The sequence below is a fragment of the Amphibalanus amphitrite genome, unplaced genomic scaffold (assembly GCF_019059575.1).
Source record: "Amphibalanus amphitrite isolate SeventyFive unplaced genomic scaffold, NRLGWU_Aamphi_draft 000367F_arrow, whole genome shotgun sequence".
Classification (NCBI taxonomy): domain Eukaryota; kingdom Metazoa; phylum Arthropoda; class Thecostraca; order Balanomorpha; family Balanidae; genus Amphibalanus; species Amphibalanus amphitrite.
In genome coordinates this window covers 197,034-216,785 of record NW_024881861.1, presented here as the reverse complement: position 1 = coordinate 216,785, position 19,752 = coordinate 197,034, and the positions used below count along the sequence as shown (strand labels likewise).

Below are 19,752 nucleotides of genomic sequence, written 5' to 3'. Positions count from 1 at the left end.
TTGCTTGTCCTTCTTATTAAATGTTCAGCTCCTGTGATCTTCCCAACAACAGCAAATAAACTAAGCCGATGCGTTCACTTGGTTTTGGTGACTTCAATGCCAGTTATTTCAGCCAGTCCTTGCCTCCTCTGCATACGCAAATTTTATATCATGTCACGCATGATGTAATGTCTAGTCGTGGTGTCACGATACATAGGTATGTATGTACATACCTATTACATATTATGTTACATTATGTATGATGGAGCTAAAGCTCACCGGCTATTATAGTCATTGCAGTGGCTTTGGGTTTCTCCCCATGACTCGATCTATCCGCTGCGGTTTTTAATCACCTCCGCTCCACAGGTGTTAGCCAAATGTTGACATCACGAGCCCTCCCTGGCTGTGCCCTGACGTCATCGCTTACCCCAGGTATTGACGTGACGTCACTGTCTTCCTCAGGTGCACGAGGACGTACTGGCGCGGCTGGCGCCCTCCGGTGACCCGTGGTTGTACGGGAGGCACTCACAGCGCTGGCGAATGAGGCCGACTCTGGGCGCCACCGCCGACAGCAGCGCCCCTAGCGGCGGCTCTAACAGCACCCTGAGCTCAGAGTCCAGCGTGGGAGCGGCTGTGGCGCAGGAACCGCGCCGCAGTAGCCGCGACAGGATTCAGGAGTCGGCAGCCGCCTTCCTTCGACGCGTCGAGAGCATGCGAGCCCGCCGGCGGAGGAGGAAGACGGACCCGGCCGGAGGTGACAGCCACCGCCACCTAGGTGGTACGAAGGGTGACGGGTATGCCATCTCGAACATAGAGGCGCCTCTGTCGCTGGAGCGGCTGGAAGGACAGGAGGAGGCGGAGCCGGCGGAACCGTCCCCGCTCAGCCGCTGGCTCCGGGGAGGCAGCGTGCGGCTCGGCAGACGGACAACGGCCAGCTGGAGACCGAGCAGCCTCAACATGGGCCAGGAGAGCGGCGCCTACAGAAAGAAAGTACAAAGTACGTGCCTCAGATGCTGATGTCCGCTGGTCTAAGCACATTCCGAGCTACTTAAGCTGTCACCCGTCCGTCATTTCCATCCTCCGGAGTCCCGGACAATCAAATTCTTTTCCTCCACGCCGCAACCCCCACTCCGGGCTGGACAGGCAGCTTTATCTCATGCGGGCTGCTCCCTTGGAGCGGCACCGCTGCTCCCGAGGGAGCGCACCCCGTAGCCGGCTGCAGTGAGAACCTTGGGGCTGGTCGGCCTGTCTTAACGGATGGGCTCAGCCCCGGCGACTCACTAAGGTGCCTGCCCAGACCAATGTCTCCCCCTAATTCCTATCATCCTCCCGGCTCTGAAATGGTCCCATTGGACCGAAAGGGCCTAACCCAACAAAACAAACAAACAAATTTAAACTGTCACTGTCTTATCACTATATTAAATCGATCAATAAGCTTGGAACATTTAAATAAAGTTATTTGTCATGCTCCACATTCCTTGTGCTTAAAGTAGGCTAGACGTTTCTCGTATATTATTCAACACCCACTTTTCGCTTAATTTCAGACAAGTTGAAGAAAAGGAAAGAGCTACGCGAAGCAGCCCTTCCACCACTGCACAAGTCCACGTCATGTACGCCGCAGTCCGGTGCTCCTGCGCCACTCATCGTCTACAACCGCAGCTACGTGGACAATACAGAGGAAGAGGAGGAGGATGTCTCACCGTTCAGTGTCCGCGAGAACCGGGCCAATTCGAGTGAGTTGACGCCTCACGGAGTGGCCCCTGGTGGCCCCAGCTTTGTCGCGAAACATTTCAGCGCCTGAATAATTTATAACGTCGCTGTTACGTAAATGTAGGACAGCAATCCACTGAAGGCCTTGTTTCATTTAGGTAGCATACAGCAATTAACCCGCGCACCGACGGGGGTCTGCGCCAACTTAGTACCGACGGGGGGGGGGGGGCGGATGACCGCCCCCCCTGAGATCTCGAGAACGAAGCAAGTTAGCGACAAGCGGTAAACGGCATCGGATACGCACGGTCAAGATCTACAATTTTTACAAAGGTCATTTTCAGGTCAGGTCAAAGATGACGTCACAGGGGTCGAAAAAGTCAAAATGGCGGCGCTGAATATGGAGAGAGTTTTTCTCGAATAACTTTCGAATTAGTCAAGATAGGAACAAACTAAGGGCATCATCGTGATCCTCTCGTCAATCCGCATCGAATGATATATATGTTGACCTCAAAAGGTCAAGGTCAAAGGTTGACCTCAGGTCACGTGACCTCGAGGTCATCATGTATATCATTCGATGCGTCTTGACGAGCTGAACACAATGAGACCATCCACGCGTCTGTATCTTGTTCCTGCACGGAGTTATTGGCCAAAAACCTTTGGTGACCTTTGATGACGTCACATGACCTCACAGCTGCCCAACAGCAAAACAGACCTCAAGGTAGTGAAGGTTGATCGTATATGAAGTCATGTATGGTATATGGGGCCATTCCGACCCGTTTTAGTGGTAAAAACAGGGAGTTGATTTTTCCCCCATTGACTTATAATGGGGAGGTCGCGAAATTGACCTGACCTTAGGTCACCGATATCAAAATTCCGAGATATACAAATTGTAGCTACTAATGACCTAATAACATCCTGCGACTTTCAAAGGCCTCCGACATCTACTGTAGCTCTGGCACGGTGACAAAGTTGCAAAAAAGTGACTTGAGGTTGGGTCATTCAAAGTGACCTGGTGACCTGACCTTGAAAGGTAGGAGGTTCAAACTTGCACACCATGTGTAAAATTGATAAGGGAATAGTCATACCAAATTTCGCGGCGCGTAGCGCCGCGGTTTTCCCGCTATTCGCGTAAAACCTCAGGGGGGGCGGATATCCGCCCCCCCCGTCGGTGCGCGGGTTATATTAATAAGCTTGCAATATACCCGGCTACGTCAGAACCTTACAGGTCTTGCAATGTACAGCTTTGCAACGGACTAATATTACATCACACACTGACATTAAGCATGGTATACTTAGATCGTCAACAAGCCAGCGCCAGCCAGACACCGGCCTTCTACGATATAAAATATCCTAACGGTTCGGTTCTTTCCAGGCCCGATGATCTCCGGACTGGCTCAGTGGCGGAACCGATCCAACAGCTGCTCCAACACCCTGGACCACGGCTCCGAGTGTTCGCTGGCGTCCTCGACAGGGGCGACGTCGCCCGATCAGACGGACGGCAGGCAGCGCAGGTACGGCACGGAAACACACCCACAGCCGGTCGAAAAGTGGGGGTTCGTGGCTCGCAGGTATAGGCATACAGACACACTGACGGGGTCGAGGAATAGGAGCTGATTAGACTTTGACAACAGCCGGGTGGATCGAGCTCAGATTAGTGGCTATGATCGTATGGTAGCCGCTTATTTTTGCACCAATATGGACTTAGGCACGTATGAGAGAGATGACAGGCAGTCGAAGTGTTATTCAAAGTATGATTATCGTTTATTGACAAACTGGCATCATATTACTTCGTGTAACTATGATCAATCACCTATTAAAATGCTCCCGTTCCGATATATTTATCATATAGGCCGTAGTGATATTACAATCCTTTCGTGTTAAGCACCCATACATTATTACAGGCATGTTTGTGAACTGAGGGCTGGCGACTCGCCTTCTCCGGAGCAGGAAAATTTACTGCACTCAGGGGAAGCGTTATGAACATTACTGTAGCCCGAATATGTCCCACGCTGATGATATAAGAAGCATGCTTTTCCCCTGCAAAACAACTTTGTTAACGAAATATATCTGTTATCGGCGAGGATCTTTGTCGATAACCGGCACATGCTGCCGAGCTCGCGATTTTGCTCTTCACTAATTTTATTTGGTTTGTGGTGGATTAAATTTGTAGACCCTTAGAATGGATCGGTAAGGACTTAAGTTATTTATTTGGAAAATTGTATGCTACGTTTTGGTTAAGTTTATTTACGTTATTTGTCTCTGTAAAACGTGCTACGACGTCAAAACAAACACCTGTGACCGAAACGAACAACGAAAACGATACGAAGAAGCGATTTGAGACAAAGCGACCCGCGTCTGTATGATATTCTTGGTGAGTAGTTGTTTGCGTTATTTTATGTTGTTATTTCTGTTACATTAGGTGACCTGATGGCTTATGTGTATGTGTAAGCTTGTGTTTGCTCGAAATTGCGTCTGAATTTAAGTTTTATTTGTTTGTCGTCTTTTGTATTGTCATGATTTTGTTTGTCCGACAGAAACCGTTGAAATACATGTAGTACGTTCATCGCGTTAGTCAAGAGGACGTGGGGCCGCTACAGTTTCAAGAATATCTGTCCCCGACTGCAGCATATCAGGATAAATCCTCTCTACCGTCACGCGGCCGGTTTGGACAGACGTCTACCCACAGTAAGTGACGAGCTGCTGCAGCTGCAGTTCAAACTTCGACATTGTGACCTCAGAAAATCCGGACACATGAACTAAGATCGTCTGAGAGACTAGCAGTAAACGTGATTATGCCCGTGCTATGTTGTTACTTGTACTTGGATTAAGTGAGCAAAGCAAGACATCTATGTTCTAATGTTTTTCATCGCGAAACGTCTGTTTTGAGCTTATATATTCAGGTAAATTTAGCAGGTGAAGCTTGGTGCGTTCACCACGGAGCGACCCCACTCTGTCTCGTGTAACTGAACTGTGACTAAGCATCATGGACAATTTGAGAGTTTCGGAATTGCGTGAGCAGTTGCGTCAGAGAGGTTTGAGTCAAAGGGGTACCAAAAAGACGCTTCTGCACCGGTTACGGACAGCTATGGCCGAGGCAGACACCGACGACGATTCCACTAAGCCGAGATCGACAAATTCACTACAGTATTCCACGAACTCTATAAGAAAAGCGGACCGATCTACCGAATCTTTATCTAGCTCTGTTCACTCTGCGCAATCTGGCTCTTGCATATCGGAATCACTGTTTATCAAGCAAGCCAACGAGGCTGCGAAAAGAGCGGGTTTAGAAGCCAGAATGATGCTTCTTGCTGAGAAGCAGAGATTAACAGAGGAAACAAGGTTAGCTAGACAGCGGGAGCTCGAACTAGAATTACAACAAGAGAAACTCGACCTGCAGATGCAAATATTGGATTCTGCAGCGCGAGAGAAAGAATTTGAAAAATTCCAGGTTCACCTCGAAAATAGTACAGCTGTCAATCCATCAATTACTAAGCAGGAGGCGCAAAGGGAAATTCGTCCTACACTTTTCAGAGAGAATAAAGCTACGGCAGCTAGTATGAGTGAAGATTGTGTAGGTGTCGAGGGCATGGTCTCGAGGGGGCAGAACACTGATGTTGAGGGCAGGTATTGTCTGACTGCTACTAAAACTGAATCACCAGCACACAAGCAGACAAGTTTTTGCAGTGAAGCAACAGCCCAGGCATATGACCTAACCACTGTACCCCCTGACCTATTCACGCAAATGTTGGGATTAACTGAAAGAAGCACCATTCCGCGAGTGGAAATAGAAAAGTTTGATGGGGAAGTGGCATATTATCGATCTTTTATACGCGCTTTCGAGCACCTCATCTGCAATAAAGTTCAAAGCGATGACGAGAAACTATACTATTTGGAGCAATATACAACAGGCCAGCCTCGAGAGGTTGTTAGAGGCTGTCTCCATATGCCTGAAGACAAGGGATACAAAGAAGCCAGACGTTTGCTCGAGGCAAGATATGGAAATCAGTATAAAATTGCAGCACGATCAGTCGATAGAATCTTGAACTGGCCAGCAATCAAGGTGGACGAAATAGACGCCATGGATGACTTTTCTATCGCTCTTCGCACCTGCTACAATTCCATGGCGGGCATGGTTACAGAAACCTCGGAATTGGATCACCCTAAAACAATACGTAAAATTTTGGAAAAATTTCCGCCGACCATTCAGGACCGTTGGCGTCGGCTTGCTGAAGATGTTCGTGAACACAAGAACAGAATAGTCACCTTTAAAGATTTAGTAGATTTTGTGGAAAGAGAAGCCAGGATTGCGACAAACCCTTTGTTCGGTCGCCACCTGTTCCCCGCCACCAGAGGCAAGCCGGAAGGGCAAAGAAGTGGACCAGCGAACCGTTACAGCCTTGCTGCTCATATTGGTCCAGCTAACCACGGCGGTCAGCCAGTGCCTTGCCTGTGGTGTAAAGCGATGCATCCTCTCGATGAATGCGCCCATTTCGTCCAAAATCCAATGGAGGTGAAAAGGGAGTTTATCCGAAACAATTCGCTTTGCTTCGGATGCCTGGTCCAAGGTCACGTAGCAAAAAGCTGTACAAATCGTAGTGTATGTCGCGAATGTAAAGGGAAGCATGCTACCGCCTTACATTCGCCCCCAGGCGAGGTACAGAGCACACGAAGAACGACGACGTATGAAGCCATAAAAAACGCTAGAGTTGATATTAACAATGAGGCGTCTTTAGCATCGTGTGGAATGGCAATTGTACCGGTTAAAGTAAGGACCAGGACTGGACACTGTGTGGAAACTTATGCATTCCTAGACAATGGCAGCTCGGCTTCATTCTGTACTGAATCACTCTGCAAAAGACTACACGTTTCCGACACAAAGCCCATCACATTGAAGCTCACAACTGTTCATTCACATAAGAAAACATTGCTGAGCAAGAGGATCGACGGACTTATGTTAAGTGACCTGGATGAGAACGAGCATATTCCACTTCCGTCAATCTTCACCCTTAGTTACATACCTGTATCGGAGGACGATATTCCAACATATCATGACATCAGTAAGTTTCCGTACCTCAGTGATATTGATATGCCCCGCATCAATGCTGGAATAGAGTTAATGATTGGGAACAACGTCCCGCAGGCTATGGAACCGTGGGAGGTGCGTCATAGTCAAATGAACGGTCCTTACGCCATACGAACCAAGCTGGGGTGGGTCATCAACGGACCTGTCAGAGACCTCAGAGCGAACGTAATACACGCGAATGGAACACGCGCCGCGGCGTTCCATCACGGGCTCGATGAGACCTTACAAAATATGTATGAACAAGAATTTCCAGAGAAAAATTTTTCCGTCGCAAAGGGGATGTCACATGAAGATCGAAGATGGATGGCAATGGTTCAAGAAAGTTGTAGAGTGAGTGCTGATGGTCATTACGAGATAGCCTTGCCATTCTGCCAGGCGAATCCCGAGCTCCCAAATAATCTGGAGTTGGCAATAAGAAGACTTGAGGGACTCAAAAGGAAACTTATGAAAGATAACCGATTAAGAGAGCACTACACGGCGACTATGACAGATATGCTCTCCAAGGGTTACATAGAAAGGGCACCCGAGCTCGATTCAATGACTAAAGGTGGGAAGAAATGGTATCTCCCACACCATGGGGTGTATCATCCGCAAAAACCACATAAAGTTCGTATCGTTTTCGACGCGGCAGCTAGCTACAAAGGCACGTCCTTGAACGACGCATTGCTACAGGGACCCGACTTAACCAATTCCCTTATCGACGTACTATTACGGTTTCGATGGGCTCCTGTATGCTTTACGGCGGACATAGAAGCCATGTTCCATCAAGTACGAGTACCCGATCGCGACAGAGACTTTTTACGGTTTCTCTGGTGGACTGGTGGCGACTTGACTGATCAGCCAGCTGAATACAGATTTACTGTACATCCTTTCGGAGCCACATCATCACCGGCGTGCGCCAATTACGCCTTGCGAAGGGCCGCCACTGACCACGGATCACACTTCAGCGCAGATACTGTGGAGACCATTCTATACAACTTTTACGTTGACGACTGCCTTAAGTCGGTTGAAACAGGTGACGATGGAATCAGGATCGGTCAAGAGCTGATAGAATTATGCTCACGAGGAGGCTTCAACTTAACAAAGTTTGTCAGTAATTGCAGCGCGCTCTCTCCTCATTTGGACAATGACAAGAGCAATTGTTGCATTGAATTTGATCAGGAAAGGGGTCTTGCACGGAAGGCTCTTGGAGTAAAATGGTCTCTAGACACTGACAGTTTTAGTTTTTCGGCGGCCATAAAAGAAAGGCCCATGTCCAAACGCGGTATTCTCGCAATCGTAGGCTCAGTGTATGATCCGTTTGGTTTGATTTCCCCTTACGTTTTAATCGCAAGACATCTATTGCGAGACCTGTGCAGAATCAAAGTCGGCTGGGATGAATGCATTCCAAAGCCATATCAGAAGCAGTGGGAACAATGGCTAAACGATCTTCTGGTCTTGAACAACATTTCCGTTCCTAGGTGTCTGAGGCCACGGTCTTTCAGGAACGCATTTTGCCAGCTCCATCATTTTTCTGACGGTAGTGAACGCGCCTACGGAACTGTCTCTTATTTCAGAGTTGTCAACGAAGCAGGTGATATTCACTGTGGTTTTGTATTCGGGCGGTCACGATTGGCACCGTTGAAAGGGACGACTATCCCAAGGATAGAGCTAGCCGCAGCAACTTTGGCTGTGAAAGTGAACGCTATGATTCAAAGCGCGTTCCAAACCAAAATTGAGTCATGGTTTTGGACCGATAGTACCACAGTTTTGCGTTATATTCGAAACGAGAAGACACGTTTTCACACGTTTGTTGCAAACCGACTAGCAGTCATAAGGGAAGGCTCTTCGCCGAACCAGTGGAAGTATGTTCAAAGTTCCCTGAATCCTGCAGACATTGCTTCACGTGGAGCAAGTGGGAAAGACATCAGTAAGAACCAGGAGTGGTTCTCCGGCCCCGAATTTCTGTGGAAAGAAAGCCACGAATGGCCTTTGACGCCCAATAATTTGGGGGACATAACAGAAGACATTGAAGTGAAAAGAGAGCGCAAAAAGGAACAGCTTCCGAATACTGATCTGAGAGCGAACTGCACAAACGTCATTACCGTGCTGGACGTACATCCCGTAGAAACACTTCTTAGTTATTACAGCAGCAGATGGAAAGTGGTTAGAGCAATAGCTTGGCTATTGAGAGTTCGTCACAGACTATTATGTAAGGAAGCGCCTAGAGCTACGAGAAGAAATTTGAGCATCGAGGAGATGGAAGCTGGGGAGCGAGAGATAGTGATTCATGAACAAATGGCAAGCTATGCATCGGAAAGGAAACATTTGGCAGCTGGCAGACCTGTTCAACTATCTAGTTCCTTGCAGAAACTTAATCCAATATTACAAGATGGCTTCGTCGTGGTTGGTGGGCGACTCGAACGTGCCTTGCTACCAGAAACGGCGAAACATCCTATCATCCTCCCCGCAAGTTCTCGATATGCCACCATGGTCATTCAGGATGTACATGAGCAATTGGGGCATCAAGGACTGTCCCACGTTCTTACCACAGTGAGACAAAAGTTTTGGATTATACATGGAAATAAAGCTGTGAGAAAGGTTTTGAGTAACTGTCTTCACTGTCGAAGAAGATTTAGTCAGCCAGAGAATCAGAAAATGGCCGATTTGCCTATCGATAGGGTTCAGGCGTTGCAACCTCCATTTACAAGTACTGGTGTCGATTGTTTTGGACCATTCTTCGTCAAACGTGGAAGAGGACAAGAAAAAAGATATGGCATCATTTTTACTTGTTTAGCAATTCGCGCCGTCCATCTTGAGATGGCTGACAATCTCTCGACAGATTCATTTATTTGTGCCTTAAAAAGATTCATTTCCCGTAGAGGCAATGTGCAGGTGATTCGGTCCGACAACGGCACAAATTTTGTCGGAACAAATAACGAATTGAAAAGGGAATGGAGAAAACTGCACTCTTCAGACGCAATCTATAACACACTAGCAAAACGAGGAATCGAGTGGATTTTCAACACTCCAGGTGCCTCACATCACGGAGGGGTGTGGGAGAGAATGATAAGGTCCACGAGAAGAGTCCTCGAATCCTTGCTCTCATCGCAGTTGCTTACGGACGAGACGCTAAGAACTTTCTTATGCGAAGCGGAAAGTATTATCAACAGCCGTCCATTGACTCCTTTAACGATGGACCCCACGGATGCTGAACCGCTCACTCCCAACCATTTACTGTTGCTTGCACCAGGGGGAGATCTGCAAGCTGGAATTTGGCAAGAAACTGATAATATCAGCATAAGAAGATGGAAACAGGCCAGATATATGACAGAACTTTTCTGGAAGAGGTGGCGAACCGAATACCTGCCACTGTTGCAGAGCCGTCCGAGAGCATGGACTCGAAGTAGAGGGAATCTGAAAGAGGGAGACGTTGTACTCCTAGTTGACACAGCAGTACCAAGAGGGCAGTGGCCCATAGGAAGAGTGCAGACGGTAAAAACGAGTCTAGACGGTCTGGTAAGATCGGTTACGATTCTCTGTCGCGGGACACAGTTGACGAGACCTATCCAAAAGTTGGTGAAACTACTATCAGAAGACGAAACATCGTAGGACTGATCCGCAGACACATTGCCCATGATGTCTAGTTACATTGTCAGAAATTGTCAGATGCGGATTGACAATTTAGATATACGGTTGTACACATGGGCATGTTGTATCGCTGCGACGATACAAAGGGGAGGGTGTTATCGGCGAGGATCTTTGTCGATAACCGGCACATGCTGCCGAGCTCGCGATTTTGCTCTTCACTAATTTTATTTGGTTTGTGGTGGATTAAATTTGTAGACCCTTAGAATGGATCGGTAAGGACTTAAGTTATTTATTTGGAAAATTGTATGCTACGTTTTGGTTAAGTTTATTTACGTTATTTGTCTCTGTAAAACGTGCTACGACGTCAAAACAAACACCTGTGACCGAAACGAACAACGAAAACGATACGAAGAAGCGATTTGAGACAAAGCGACCCGCGTCTGTATGATATTCTTGGTGAGTAGTTGTTTGCGTTATTTTATGTTGTTATTTCTGTTACATTAGGTGACCTGATGGCTTATGTGTATGTGTAAGCTTGTGTTTGCTCGAAATTGCGTCTGAATTTAAGTTTTATTTGTTTGTCGTCTTTTGTATTGTCATGATTTTGTTTGTCCGACAGAAACCGTTGAAATACATGTAGTACGTTCATCGCGTTAGTCAAGAGGACGTGGGGCCGCTACAATATCGATTGGAGTGACAATCCCTTTGAGTGTTTTTTTTTTTTTACAGTTTCTCTTCTTCCCTTTGTCGAATAAAATGCTGAAAAGAGAAGGAATACATGGCACCATGATCAAAGGACATCAGCCTTTTGTAGCAAATGTACGGGACGGCTATTACTGAGTGGCGGCTGTATGTCTTGGCCAGGGTCGGGTCCCTTTTGTCCAGTGTCTGGCCCGAGCCGCCTGTTGGACCATCCAATCGATGTGTCGCTGTCGCGCTGTCCGTTCTGGCCGAGCGCTCTGCCAATTCACCGCCGCGGCCGCCGCCTCGGGCCGGCCCGATGGAATTTAACACCGCCGCCGCCGTCTGCTCCGCTCGGCCGAGAAACATTTCCCAGTCTGGATTAGCGTAAATCATATAAATGGCCGGTGGCGTGACCCCCTAAGGCGGCTGAAATCCTGCACTGCGGCCGGTGCTAGAACCTCCCGGCATTAACACCGGCGTAAATAATTGCCGAGTTGACATTTGCAGTGGCTGGGAGTGTCGCGTGGTCGATTCGGCCATCTCTGAATGCCATCGAGCCGCCGCGCCGGTCTGTATTTCTGGTCAGTGGAATTTATTGCGACACTGGCACACGGGCCCCGAGCCGCAGTTCGTCTCTCACGGCTCAGCGGCCAGGGCTAAAACTGGCGGCCGTCGGTCCCCAGGCAATCTTCGTCTCCATGTGCCGTTCGATCTAGTCAACGGTGCTGTCGGGCCCAGCCACCTCAGAGTACCAGGCCCTTCTTGGTATTTTCATCCAGGACACCTCTCGACACGCAAGTTTTTCAAGTTATATAAATTCTCATCCACTTTGGCATCGGCAGAGCTTACCTGCACGAGTTCGCCAAAGCCAACTGATGGCGCCTCCCCGGACAGTGTTTAGGTAACCTCTGTGCCGCCTCCGTCCGTCTGACCTTCTGCGGCTGATCTCATCCCCCGTTTGGTGCTCAGGTCGAGCGTGGTGCGGTGGCACAGTTTCCGGAGGGAGAGTGCAGCTGGCTCGGCTCCTCTGCCGCCCACGGACGGGGGAGACACACCCGTCTCCCAGCTGACGACTGGTCAGATCCAGTCTCTGCGCAACCACGCCCTGCTCAGGTGAGACGGAGACAAAGGCAGACACGAGGAGACAAGGGGAGACACGGCGAGACGGGTGGGGAGATAGGGGAGACAGGAGAAACGGATGGAAAAACGAGGGAGACGGGACGGAGACGGGACGGAGACGGGATGGAGACGGGACGGAGACGGGACGGAGACGGGACGGAGACGGGACGGAGAAGGGGACGGGACGGAGACGGGATGGAGACGGGACGAACTGAGATGGAAAGAGGTAAAGAGCGAAGATGACGACGGATGAGAACCAGTGGTACAGAGACGTTCGAAGCCGACTGGATAAATTAAATCATTTATTTACGATACGATCCAGTAAAAATAGTGTGGGTCGAACCTATCAATAGCTTGCCGATGCTTAATATTCTGCAGCGCTTCAATCAGCAATTGGCTGGCCGGATGTAAGATATTTCGCTGACGCTGTGAGGCGCAAATCAAATTTCAAATGGCTACGTACTGAAACATCGTTTTAATTTGTTCAGCCTGCTTTGCTGTAAAAGCTCAACGTCGGACAATTCTGAACATTCAGTATGATATTTGTGTTCTTGCCGTTTGCATAATCAAATAGGTCGAAAGCATTAATTATTCTGAAGAGCACCCTGGCTACCGTTTGAGTGCCTCCAGCTCTTGCTATCTCGACAACAAAGCTCTGCATATAAATGATGAGAGCTCATCTCAGCTAACGGGGCTTAGGCTTCACTCGACGTCAAGTATTATTACTTTTCCGAAGTTTCGCTGTCCGTAACTCCCGGCTTCTGGTGCTAACGCTTGCTTCCACTCTTCGTCACCGATAGCTTCCCTCCCTCTCCTCAGAATCACGACAGCCGTGCAGCGCTACTGCCCGTCCAAGTCTGCCGGCTGGGGCTGGGAGCTGCCCAAGCTGATGCGACGGCGGCGCGCCGACCCGGACTACCGCTCCCGGCGAGTGTTCGGAGTACCTCTGACAGTGGTGGCACAGAGGGGCGCCGGACCGCTACCCGCTCCCGTCGTACAGGCGCTCGAGCTGCTCAAAAGAACGGCCCTAGAGCAGGTGAGGAGTGCGGAATGGCGGAATGATGCTAAATGCTGGAAGGAATGGAATGGAGTGGAATGGAATGCGGAAGGCTGCTAAATGCTGGCGAGCGTTAATAAACGCTGGTAAAAGTTGCAAAATGCCGTAGAACCCTGGTGAACTTTGGTGAACGCTGGTAAACGCTAGCCAACAATGGCGAACGATGGTGGATGTTCGTATTATCGCCCTCTATCATGCCCTGCCAGCTTTTTCTTTCGTGCCATTCTCGCTCGCTATTTTCTGTCCTCCATCACCTGTGATTGGTTCCTCATTTTCTTATGTCGCCGCCGTCTGCAGCCCGCAATTATGGCACAATGTCGCTGATTCTCGTCCTCTGTCTCCGCTGCCGCCCACTGCCGCCCACTGCCGCCCAATCAACCACCGAATGTCGCTCTTTGTCGCCCATCGGCGCCTCGTATCCCTTCCTCCCACCACAACTATTGAACCCTGCGTCGACGGTGGATACTCCCCGTCCGTCCGTCCCAGCTGTTTGCCGACCAAATATCGTGTTACCGAACCGCAATAGAGCGTGAGAAAGACAAACATCGATGTCGACGCAAGGCACAATTAAGCGCACACACTTGCAGACGATATCGACGAGGAGTGCCTTTATGGGTGAAGAATGGGCCTCGGAAGACCATTGGTGGGTGACATTTCCAGCATTTACCAAGGACCGTTTCCGCTCTGGTTTTCAGGTGGGCCTGTTCCGTAAGTCGGGCGTTCGCTCGCGGATCCAGCAGCTGAGGCTGATATGCGAGGCGGCCGGAGACGAGGAGCAGGTCTCGTTCGCCGGGTTCAGCGCGTTCGACGTGGCCGACCTGGTCAAACAGTATCTCAGAGAGCTGCCGGAGGTGCTGCTCACATCACGAGTCTCGCAGATGCTCATCACCATCTACCAATGTAAGAACGAAAATTGGTTGGGAACGAATGTAGTTGTTTTAACGAGATAATTTTGTGGAATGTATTTTATACCCTTCGAACTAAAAACCTGGCGCCGTCTTATGCTAAAATCGTCATGTCTGAAAGGTCAGGTGTGACTCCATATTTGCTTAGCTATTGTATGACGCCATAAACTCCGAAATCTGCTTTCTTCATCACCATTAGACGTCATAACGCCGGATTTTATTATACCTTTATGGCGAATGCATTTCCTAATCAGTTCAAGTCATTTTTGTGAAATAGCTTGTAAGATCTATCGGCTTACCTCCTTAAAATGTCCAACTAAATTATAGATATTTACTCGCTGTTTAACCAATGTATGGCTTCTGTCCCTCAGATGTTCCGGCCGAGCTGCGTTTGGACCTGGTCCGGTGCGCACTGCTTCTTCTACCGGACGAATCTCGCCTGGCACTCCAAACCCTGCTCGCCTTCTTCGGCGAGGTAGCGACAGCCTCTGAAGCCAACCAGATGACCGCGCACAACCTGGCCGTGTGTCTGGCTCCCTCCGTGCTGGCGGTCACGTCCAAACGTTCCTCGTCTGCCTCGCCCCGCCGCACGCGCCGGGCCGGTCTGCCCGCTCAGAGGGAGCTCGATGAAAACCGCGCAGCTCACGAGTGTCTCGCAGAGCTGATCAGACAGGTAGGTGGACGAGAGCTCTCGGCAACATCCGACGCTTTGATCGCTGATCTGAGCGGTGGTCGCTGATTATGTTCCGGAACGATGAGCCGTTAGATGTTCTGGTGTTTGCAGCATGATATTGGATTAGCTGAGGGCGTTGGAGCGATGAATATTGGTCGAGATCAAGCTTATTGATCCTACTAAAATAGGCTACTTTTAAAAGATGAAGGGCTCTGAGTCTAACCATCGTAAAAATAGTTTGCTTTGTTTTTGACTTCGGTGTTCCCCGTAATTCCACTCATTCGCCGAGCGGCTTACACGGGGCTTTTCTACATATGCTTTATGACTGTCCCACGCTTTTCATCATCATTTAGCTTTTCTATTGTCATCCGTCTGCCTCATGACCTTTGTTTTGATCTCCGTCTGACATTTCATTTCCTGATCGGCCCACATGTGTATCCTTACTACTGGATCATATTCCATGTGACGTTCGATTTCTATCATCGTATAGCTATTTCTGCCACTAAAATCCTCTGTCTTCCATCTGATCTGTTACCCCAGTGTGCCTCCGTCTTACTTCTGACCAATATCATCTTCTTATCTGACCGACCCGCCTCTCCTCCGCAGGGTGATGCTCTGTTCCGACTGCCGGCCGCACTGCTCTCTCGGTGTCGGTTCTCCTACCTGGACGTGTCCCAGCCCGTGGCTCTCTCCTCACTGGGAACGGAGGACCAGCCGGGCTCGTGGCGCGCCTACACCGACTCTTGCTGCACGGCACTGGTGCGGGAGGCTCGTGACAAGCCGCGAGGATGGGTGACGGTGCCCTGTGTACCGGCCGGGGCGAGCTGTCCATCTACCCCTACCACTCCCTCGGCCAACGGAGGGTCAGCGTTCTCCGTCTTCTCTGGGTCTCCGAGCTCCTCGCCGCTTCCTCCGGCTACCACAGCAGATGTGGAGCTGGCCTACCGAAAAGTCGGCGACGGACACCGGCTGCGCCTGTGGAGGGCGGCAGTTGAGGTGGAAGCACCTCCTTCTGAGGCGCTCCAGAGGATCCTCCGCCAGAGGCACGCGTTCAACATGCGCGTGGTCAAGTGGCGGGTCGTGGAGCGGCTCGCTGAAGACGCCGAGGTGTACCAGTATGCTGTATCGGCTCCAGCGCCCCTGCCAGCCACAGAGTTCTGCGTCCTGAGGGCATGGCGAACCGACCTGGCGCGCGGCGCGTGCGCGCTCGTCGAGACGTCCATCGAACACCCCGGTGAGTGACCGAAGGATTGTTTTCAGATGTCGACGATATCGCGCCATTTCGAGTGTTTACCTCCGAGGTCGGTGCCGTCGCGCCGGGAGGGCCCGTGTTGGCCGTCTGACGCGGTTAGCTCGGTGTCAAGTGACGCTGTCGGCCCACTTGAGCTGAGCCGCCGAGTGGAGCGACGCTGTCGTGACCAGGCCCGCTTCACGGTCGGCACTATCGACCGGCCAGCGGTGGCGGCGGCTGGCGCAGCTCGGCACAGCTCTCCGCTGGCGGCCCCGTCACCGCCACAAGCCGCCCTAAACCCGCCGCCGAGCCATGCGGGCCACCCGGCCAAAGCCGATATAAATTGTGCCGTCTCGCCCAGGAAACGTTTGCCGTTTGGCTGTTACATAAGCCCCAACGTTGATGCAATTTGGGCTAAGCTGTCGCCAACTTTCCGTCTCCCTTTGTAATTTAATACGTACCTAGCCTGAATACGAATCCCGCCGAGATATAACCATCACACAGTGACATTTTACTACCACGTAACAGTTACGATCACACCACCTTAGATCCGGTATTTCTCTCTCGGAACTTGTCGCTGGCAATTTCCGGTCGGAAGTCGAGCCCGCTCGGCCCAGCTGTCCGTTCTACTGCTTGTTACGAGTCCGAGCGAGCTAATGGTACCAGTCAGACTGGCTGCTCGCTGGTGACAACCAGATTAGTCCCATGCGGACGCAGACATCTCATTTAGTTAGCGCGACAGCTGTGTAACCGAGCCCGCTGTAATCTCGCTGGTCGAATGTGTGGTGCCATTGTGGAACAATGTTGACGGTCGGGGTCTGGCTCAGTTGCATTGGACTGTGATTGTCATGGAGTAAATTATACAGCGTGAATGTTCCAGCGACAGACAAATACCAATTAGTTCCACCCTGTAGCCTGGATATGTTTGGTTTGCGGGCAATCTCGTTTGCATCTAGCATAAGCCTGTTGGATGTTGACTGTTGTGCTTCCCATTTCAACTGTTGAACCGAATACTCGCATGCGTGTTTGAGCGGAATAATCCGGCTGTGTCACCGTGTCGTTCTCTGATGCGGCCTGAGTTTGACCGTCCCGTTCTCCGTCCCAGAGTCGCCAGCCGGCAGCGGCGCACGGCGCGGCGTCGTGCTCGCATCGCGTTACCTGGTCGAGCCCTGCGGCTCCGGCAGGTCAAAGGTCACCCACTTCTCGCGAGTCGAACAGAGGTGCGTCGCCCCGCCGCCGCCGCGCTAACCAATCGTCCCAACAGGCCTCTCTACCGCCCACGTAAAGTGGCTCGGCCGGCGCCACCGACCCAAATCGGCATCTAAGCGTTCCCGGGCGTGCTGCGGCGCCGCTCGTCAGACTGCAAATGACCGGGGGAACGAGTGCGGTGCTGATTTACGGCTGCCTCCCCGGCGGCGCCGACCATGTGAATTGCAAAGTGTTTCTATTGATGGCGCCGTCCCGGGCCGAGTCAGGGGCCATCCGCGCTGCTCGGGTTCATCATGGAAAGGCTCGCCGTCCACTAGCCATTCATGGGCCAGGCGGTGATGGGGGATTTGCATGCGGCGGGTGCGAGCCATCCGGCTGCCGCCGCCCAATGCTCGTGAATCGCTCTGATGTGTATGCATGAGCGAGCCGCCCAACACAATGGTCAATAGGCTTCTGTTTGAGATTACAGCTGATAGAGGTGATTGGGTGGGATGTCGTCGTGTTACTGACGCCAACTGACTGATTTTGTTCTCGTTTTCAGGGGTCTTTCTGTTGACTGGTACAGCCGCGTCTACGGCCACGAGTGTGCCCGAGAGCTGGCCGCGCTGCGTCAGTCCTTCTGTCACGTGACTGAGGGCCCCGAGAGCCGGGTTTGAGCCATCCACCCCATTAGTCGGTCACATGACTCAACACCGCCGCCGCCCCCTAACGCAGTCTTGTCACGTGATGGTCAACCAAAGCCGCGCACGCCCAATGTCACCCGTCACGTGACCTGAAAACCTGAACAGAAGCATCGTGGACAAATCCGGGAGTCGGTTCGCGAGCTGCGTGGTTCCCTGTGCACGTATCTGCTCCCCGATCAGCGGCTATCAACGCTACTGTCCAGGTAGTGCGTGGGGTGAATCCCAGCCCGCTGGCTATAGAGGGTGGACGCAGCGGGCTGCGCTGCAAGACAGAGCACGGTGTGACCACGCCGGACAGAGCAGCGGAGCAGTGGCGTGCCCCGCCGCTCACTGAGGTCCCTGGAGAAGGCGATCGGTCATTGGCGAGGCGCTAACCTTCCCGGACTCGCCGTATTGGTGTAATGATGTGTGTTAACGATGTGTTTGCTGCATCCGCGGGGTAGCGGAAAAGGCTCCTGTAACATGTAGTCGATAGAGCTTTGTATTGTGTGTAGGTGCTTGGTAGATTTGCTCTGTGACATTTTGATGTTTTGTTCTCTACATTATTGTGCTCAGAAGAATTTGTGTCTTGACCAGTCGCTTTCCATCGGAATTGCATTGGATTTGGGTACCAAAGCAAGAATGGTACCTTATCAAATAAACGTGTCTGTACCAGACCTTTATGTGTATAAATATTTGATGTAGTTTTTGTCCACTGCGTGAACAGAGGGTTTCTGCTCGTTGCTTAATTATCTATTTGTTCGAATTACACTATGCCGTGATATGGCGTGCCCTTTGCGTCCCTGTATTTACAGCATTGCGTAGATATTTGTAATAGTTTCTGTGGTTCTCCTGTATGAATGTCGTGACATGGAGCACGCATAATTATCGCATCCACCTGGTGCGTGTGGAAGCATATGGCTCCGTTCTCCCGTAATCGATGCCATCGAGCCGGTAATGTGCCGTCTGGACCGAAGGCCGCGCTGCTTGAGCTGCGCTATGCGTCAGCCGGTAGATTAAGACGAATGGCCCTCAGCTGGCACGGCAAAGATCAGCCTAATGCCGTCTCCTTGTCCAGAGCCCTGGGGATCGGCGTCTTTCGGCGGCTCCACAGACTGGCTGCGCTCGGTGCCGGCTGGCGTGGGATGATGGAGACGCGGTAGTTTAATTGTGTTTGCGCAGAAGATTATCTACTTTTGCGCATAGTGAGAGCTTGAATGTGATACGTGTTGAAGGCGAGATGGGTCGAGATGACATTGAATATCTGTATAATGAATTATTTCTGAGGCAATGTGTTATTGGTATGTGAAACAAGGAATGCCATTAGCTGCAGCTAAGATTTAGCTGCTGTTGAAATAACCTGACTGAAAGATACAACAGCAGTGCAGTCCCTGGGGCTGCTCTGTCACTTTTCGGCTGCATTCCTGTCTGACATATTTATGCAGCTCTGATGCATTGTTATTTATGTATATTGTATAGCGGTATTGATACTGAAACTGTTTCCTGTGATGTTCATATAATATATGGGGTGCGATGTAGATCGAACAATTACCTGAAGCATACACAATTTCAACGCTTTTATTCTGTCGCCGCTAGACGTACCTATGTCCCTGACTTATATCCACTCAACCTTTTCCTTTTAAAGCTAAGTGCCTCTTTCTGTTCCGTCAAGTTGCATGCGATGGTAAAGTACCAGAGTGTTCAAACAAGTTGAGTGTTAAGAAACGTTTATGGTGTCGGTTCACGACGCTGCACGACACTAAAATGACCGAGGTGTTTGTCACCAGTGTTGTGTGCCGCCTTCCGTCTGATGTTTTATGAATTCCACTAAGGGACGACACTGAATAAAAATACCCGACATCGGGGTGAA

General features: G+C 50.6%; 2 protein-coding genes across 4 annotated transcripts in view; both read left to right on the top strand.

Annotated features, from left to right (window-relative positions):
• The window catches only part of LOC122389656 (stAR-related lipid transfer protein 13-like), a 43,867-nt gene extending 24,447 nt beyond the window's left edge, over positions 1-19,420 (top strand). For both annotated transcript variants that reach the window (XM_043381872.1, XM_043381871.1), the window contains exons 2-11: positions 442-976; positions 1,524-1,712; positions 3,062-3,200; positions 11,996-12,139; positions 12,965-13,181; positions 13,898-14,102; positions 14,479-14,780; positions 15,387-16,014; positions 17,117-17,231; positions 17,762-19,420. In XM_043381872.1, the coding sequence (XP_043237807.1) occupies positions 442-976; positions 1,524-1,712; positions 3,062-3,200; positions 11,996-12,139; positions 12,965-13,181; positions 13,898-14,102; positions 14,479-14,780; positions 15,387-16,014; positions 17,117-17,231; positions 17,762-17,876 (2,589 nt within the window). In that variant the 3' untranslated portion in view covers positions 17,877-19,420. The remainder of the gene's footprint in view (positions 1-441; positions 977-1,523; positions 1,713-3,061; positions 3,201-11,995; positions 12,140-12,964; positions 13,182-13,897; positions 14,103-14,478; positions 14,781-15,386; positions 16,015-17,116; positions 17,232-17,761) is intronic.
• LOC122389655 lies at positions 3,767-11,035 on the top strand. 2 transcript variants are annotated; one of them, XR_006258009.1, is made up of 3 exons: positions 3,767-4,060; positions 4,224-10,798; positions 10,962-11,035. XR_006258009.1 is itself a non-coding variant. In XM_043381869.1 (2 exons), the coding sequence occupies exon 2, from the start codon at positions 4,673-4,675 to the stop codon at positions 10,361-10,363; it is 5,691 nt and encodes a 1,896-aa protein (XP_043237804.1). In that variant the 5' UTR covers positions 3,767-4,060; positions 4,224-4,672; the 3' UTR covers positions 10,364-10,953. The 2 variants fall into 2 exon arrangements, 1 of the variants encoding a protein (XP_043237804.1); XM_043381869.1 differs by lacking the exon at positions 10,962-11,035 and having other exon boundaries at positions 4,224-10,953.
• Positions 19,421-19,752: the final 332 nt, after the last annotated feature.

Excerpts from the sequence above, each read along its gene's own strand:
- LOC122389655 (XM_043381869.1), top strand. The coding sequence starts at position 4,673 with ATGGACAATTTGAGAGTTTCGGAATTGCGTGAGCAGTTGCGTCAGAGA.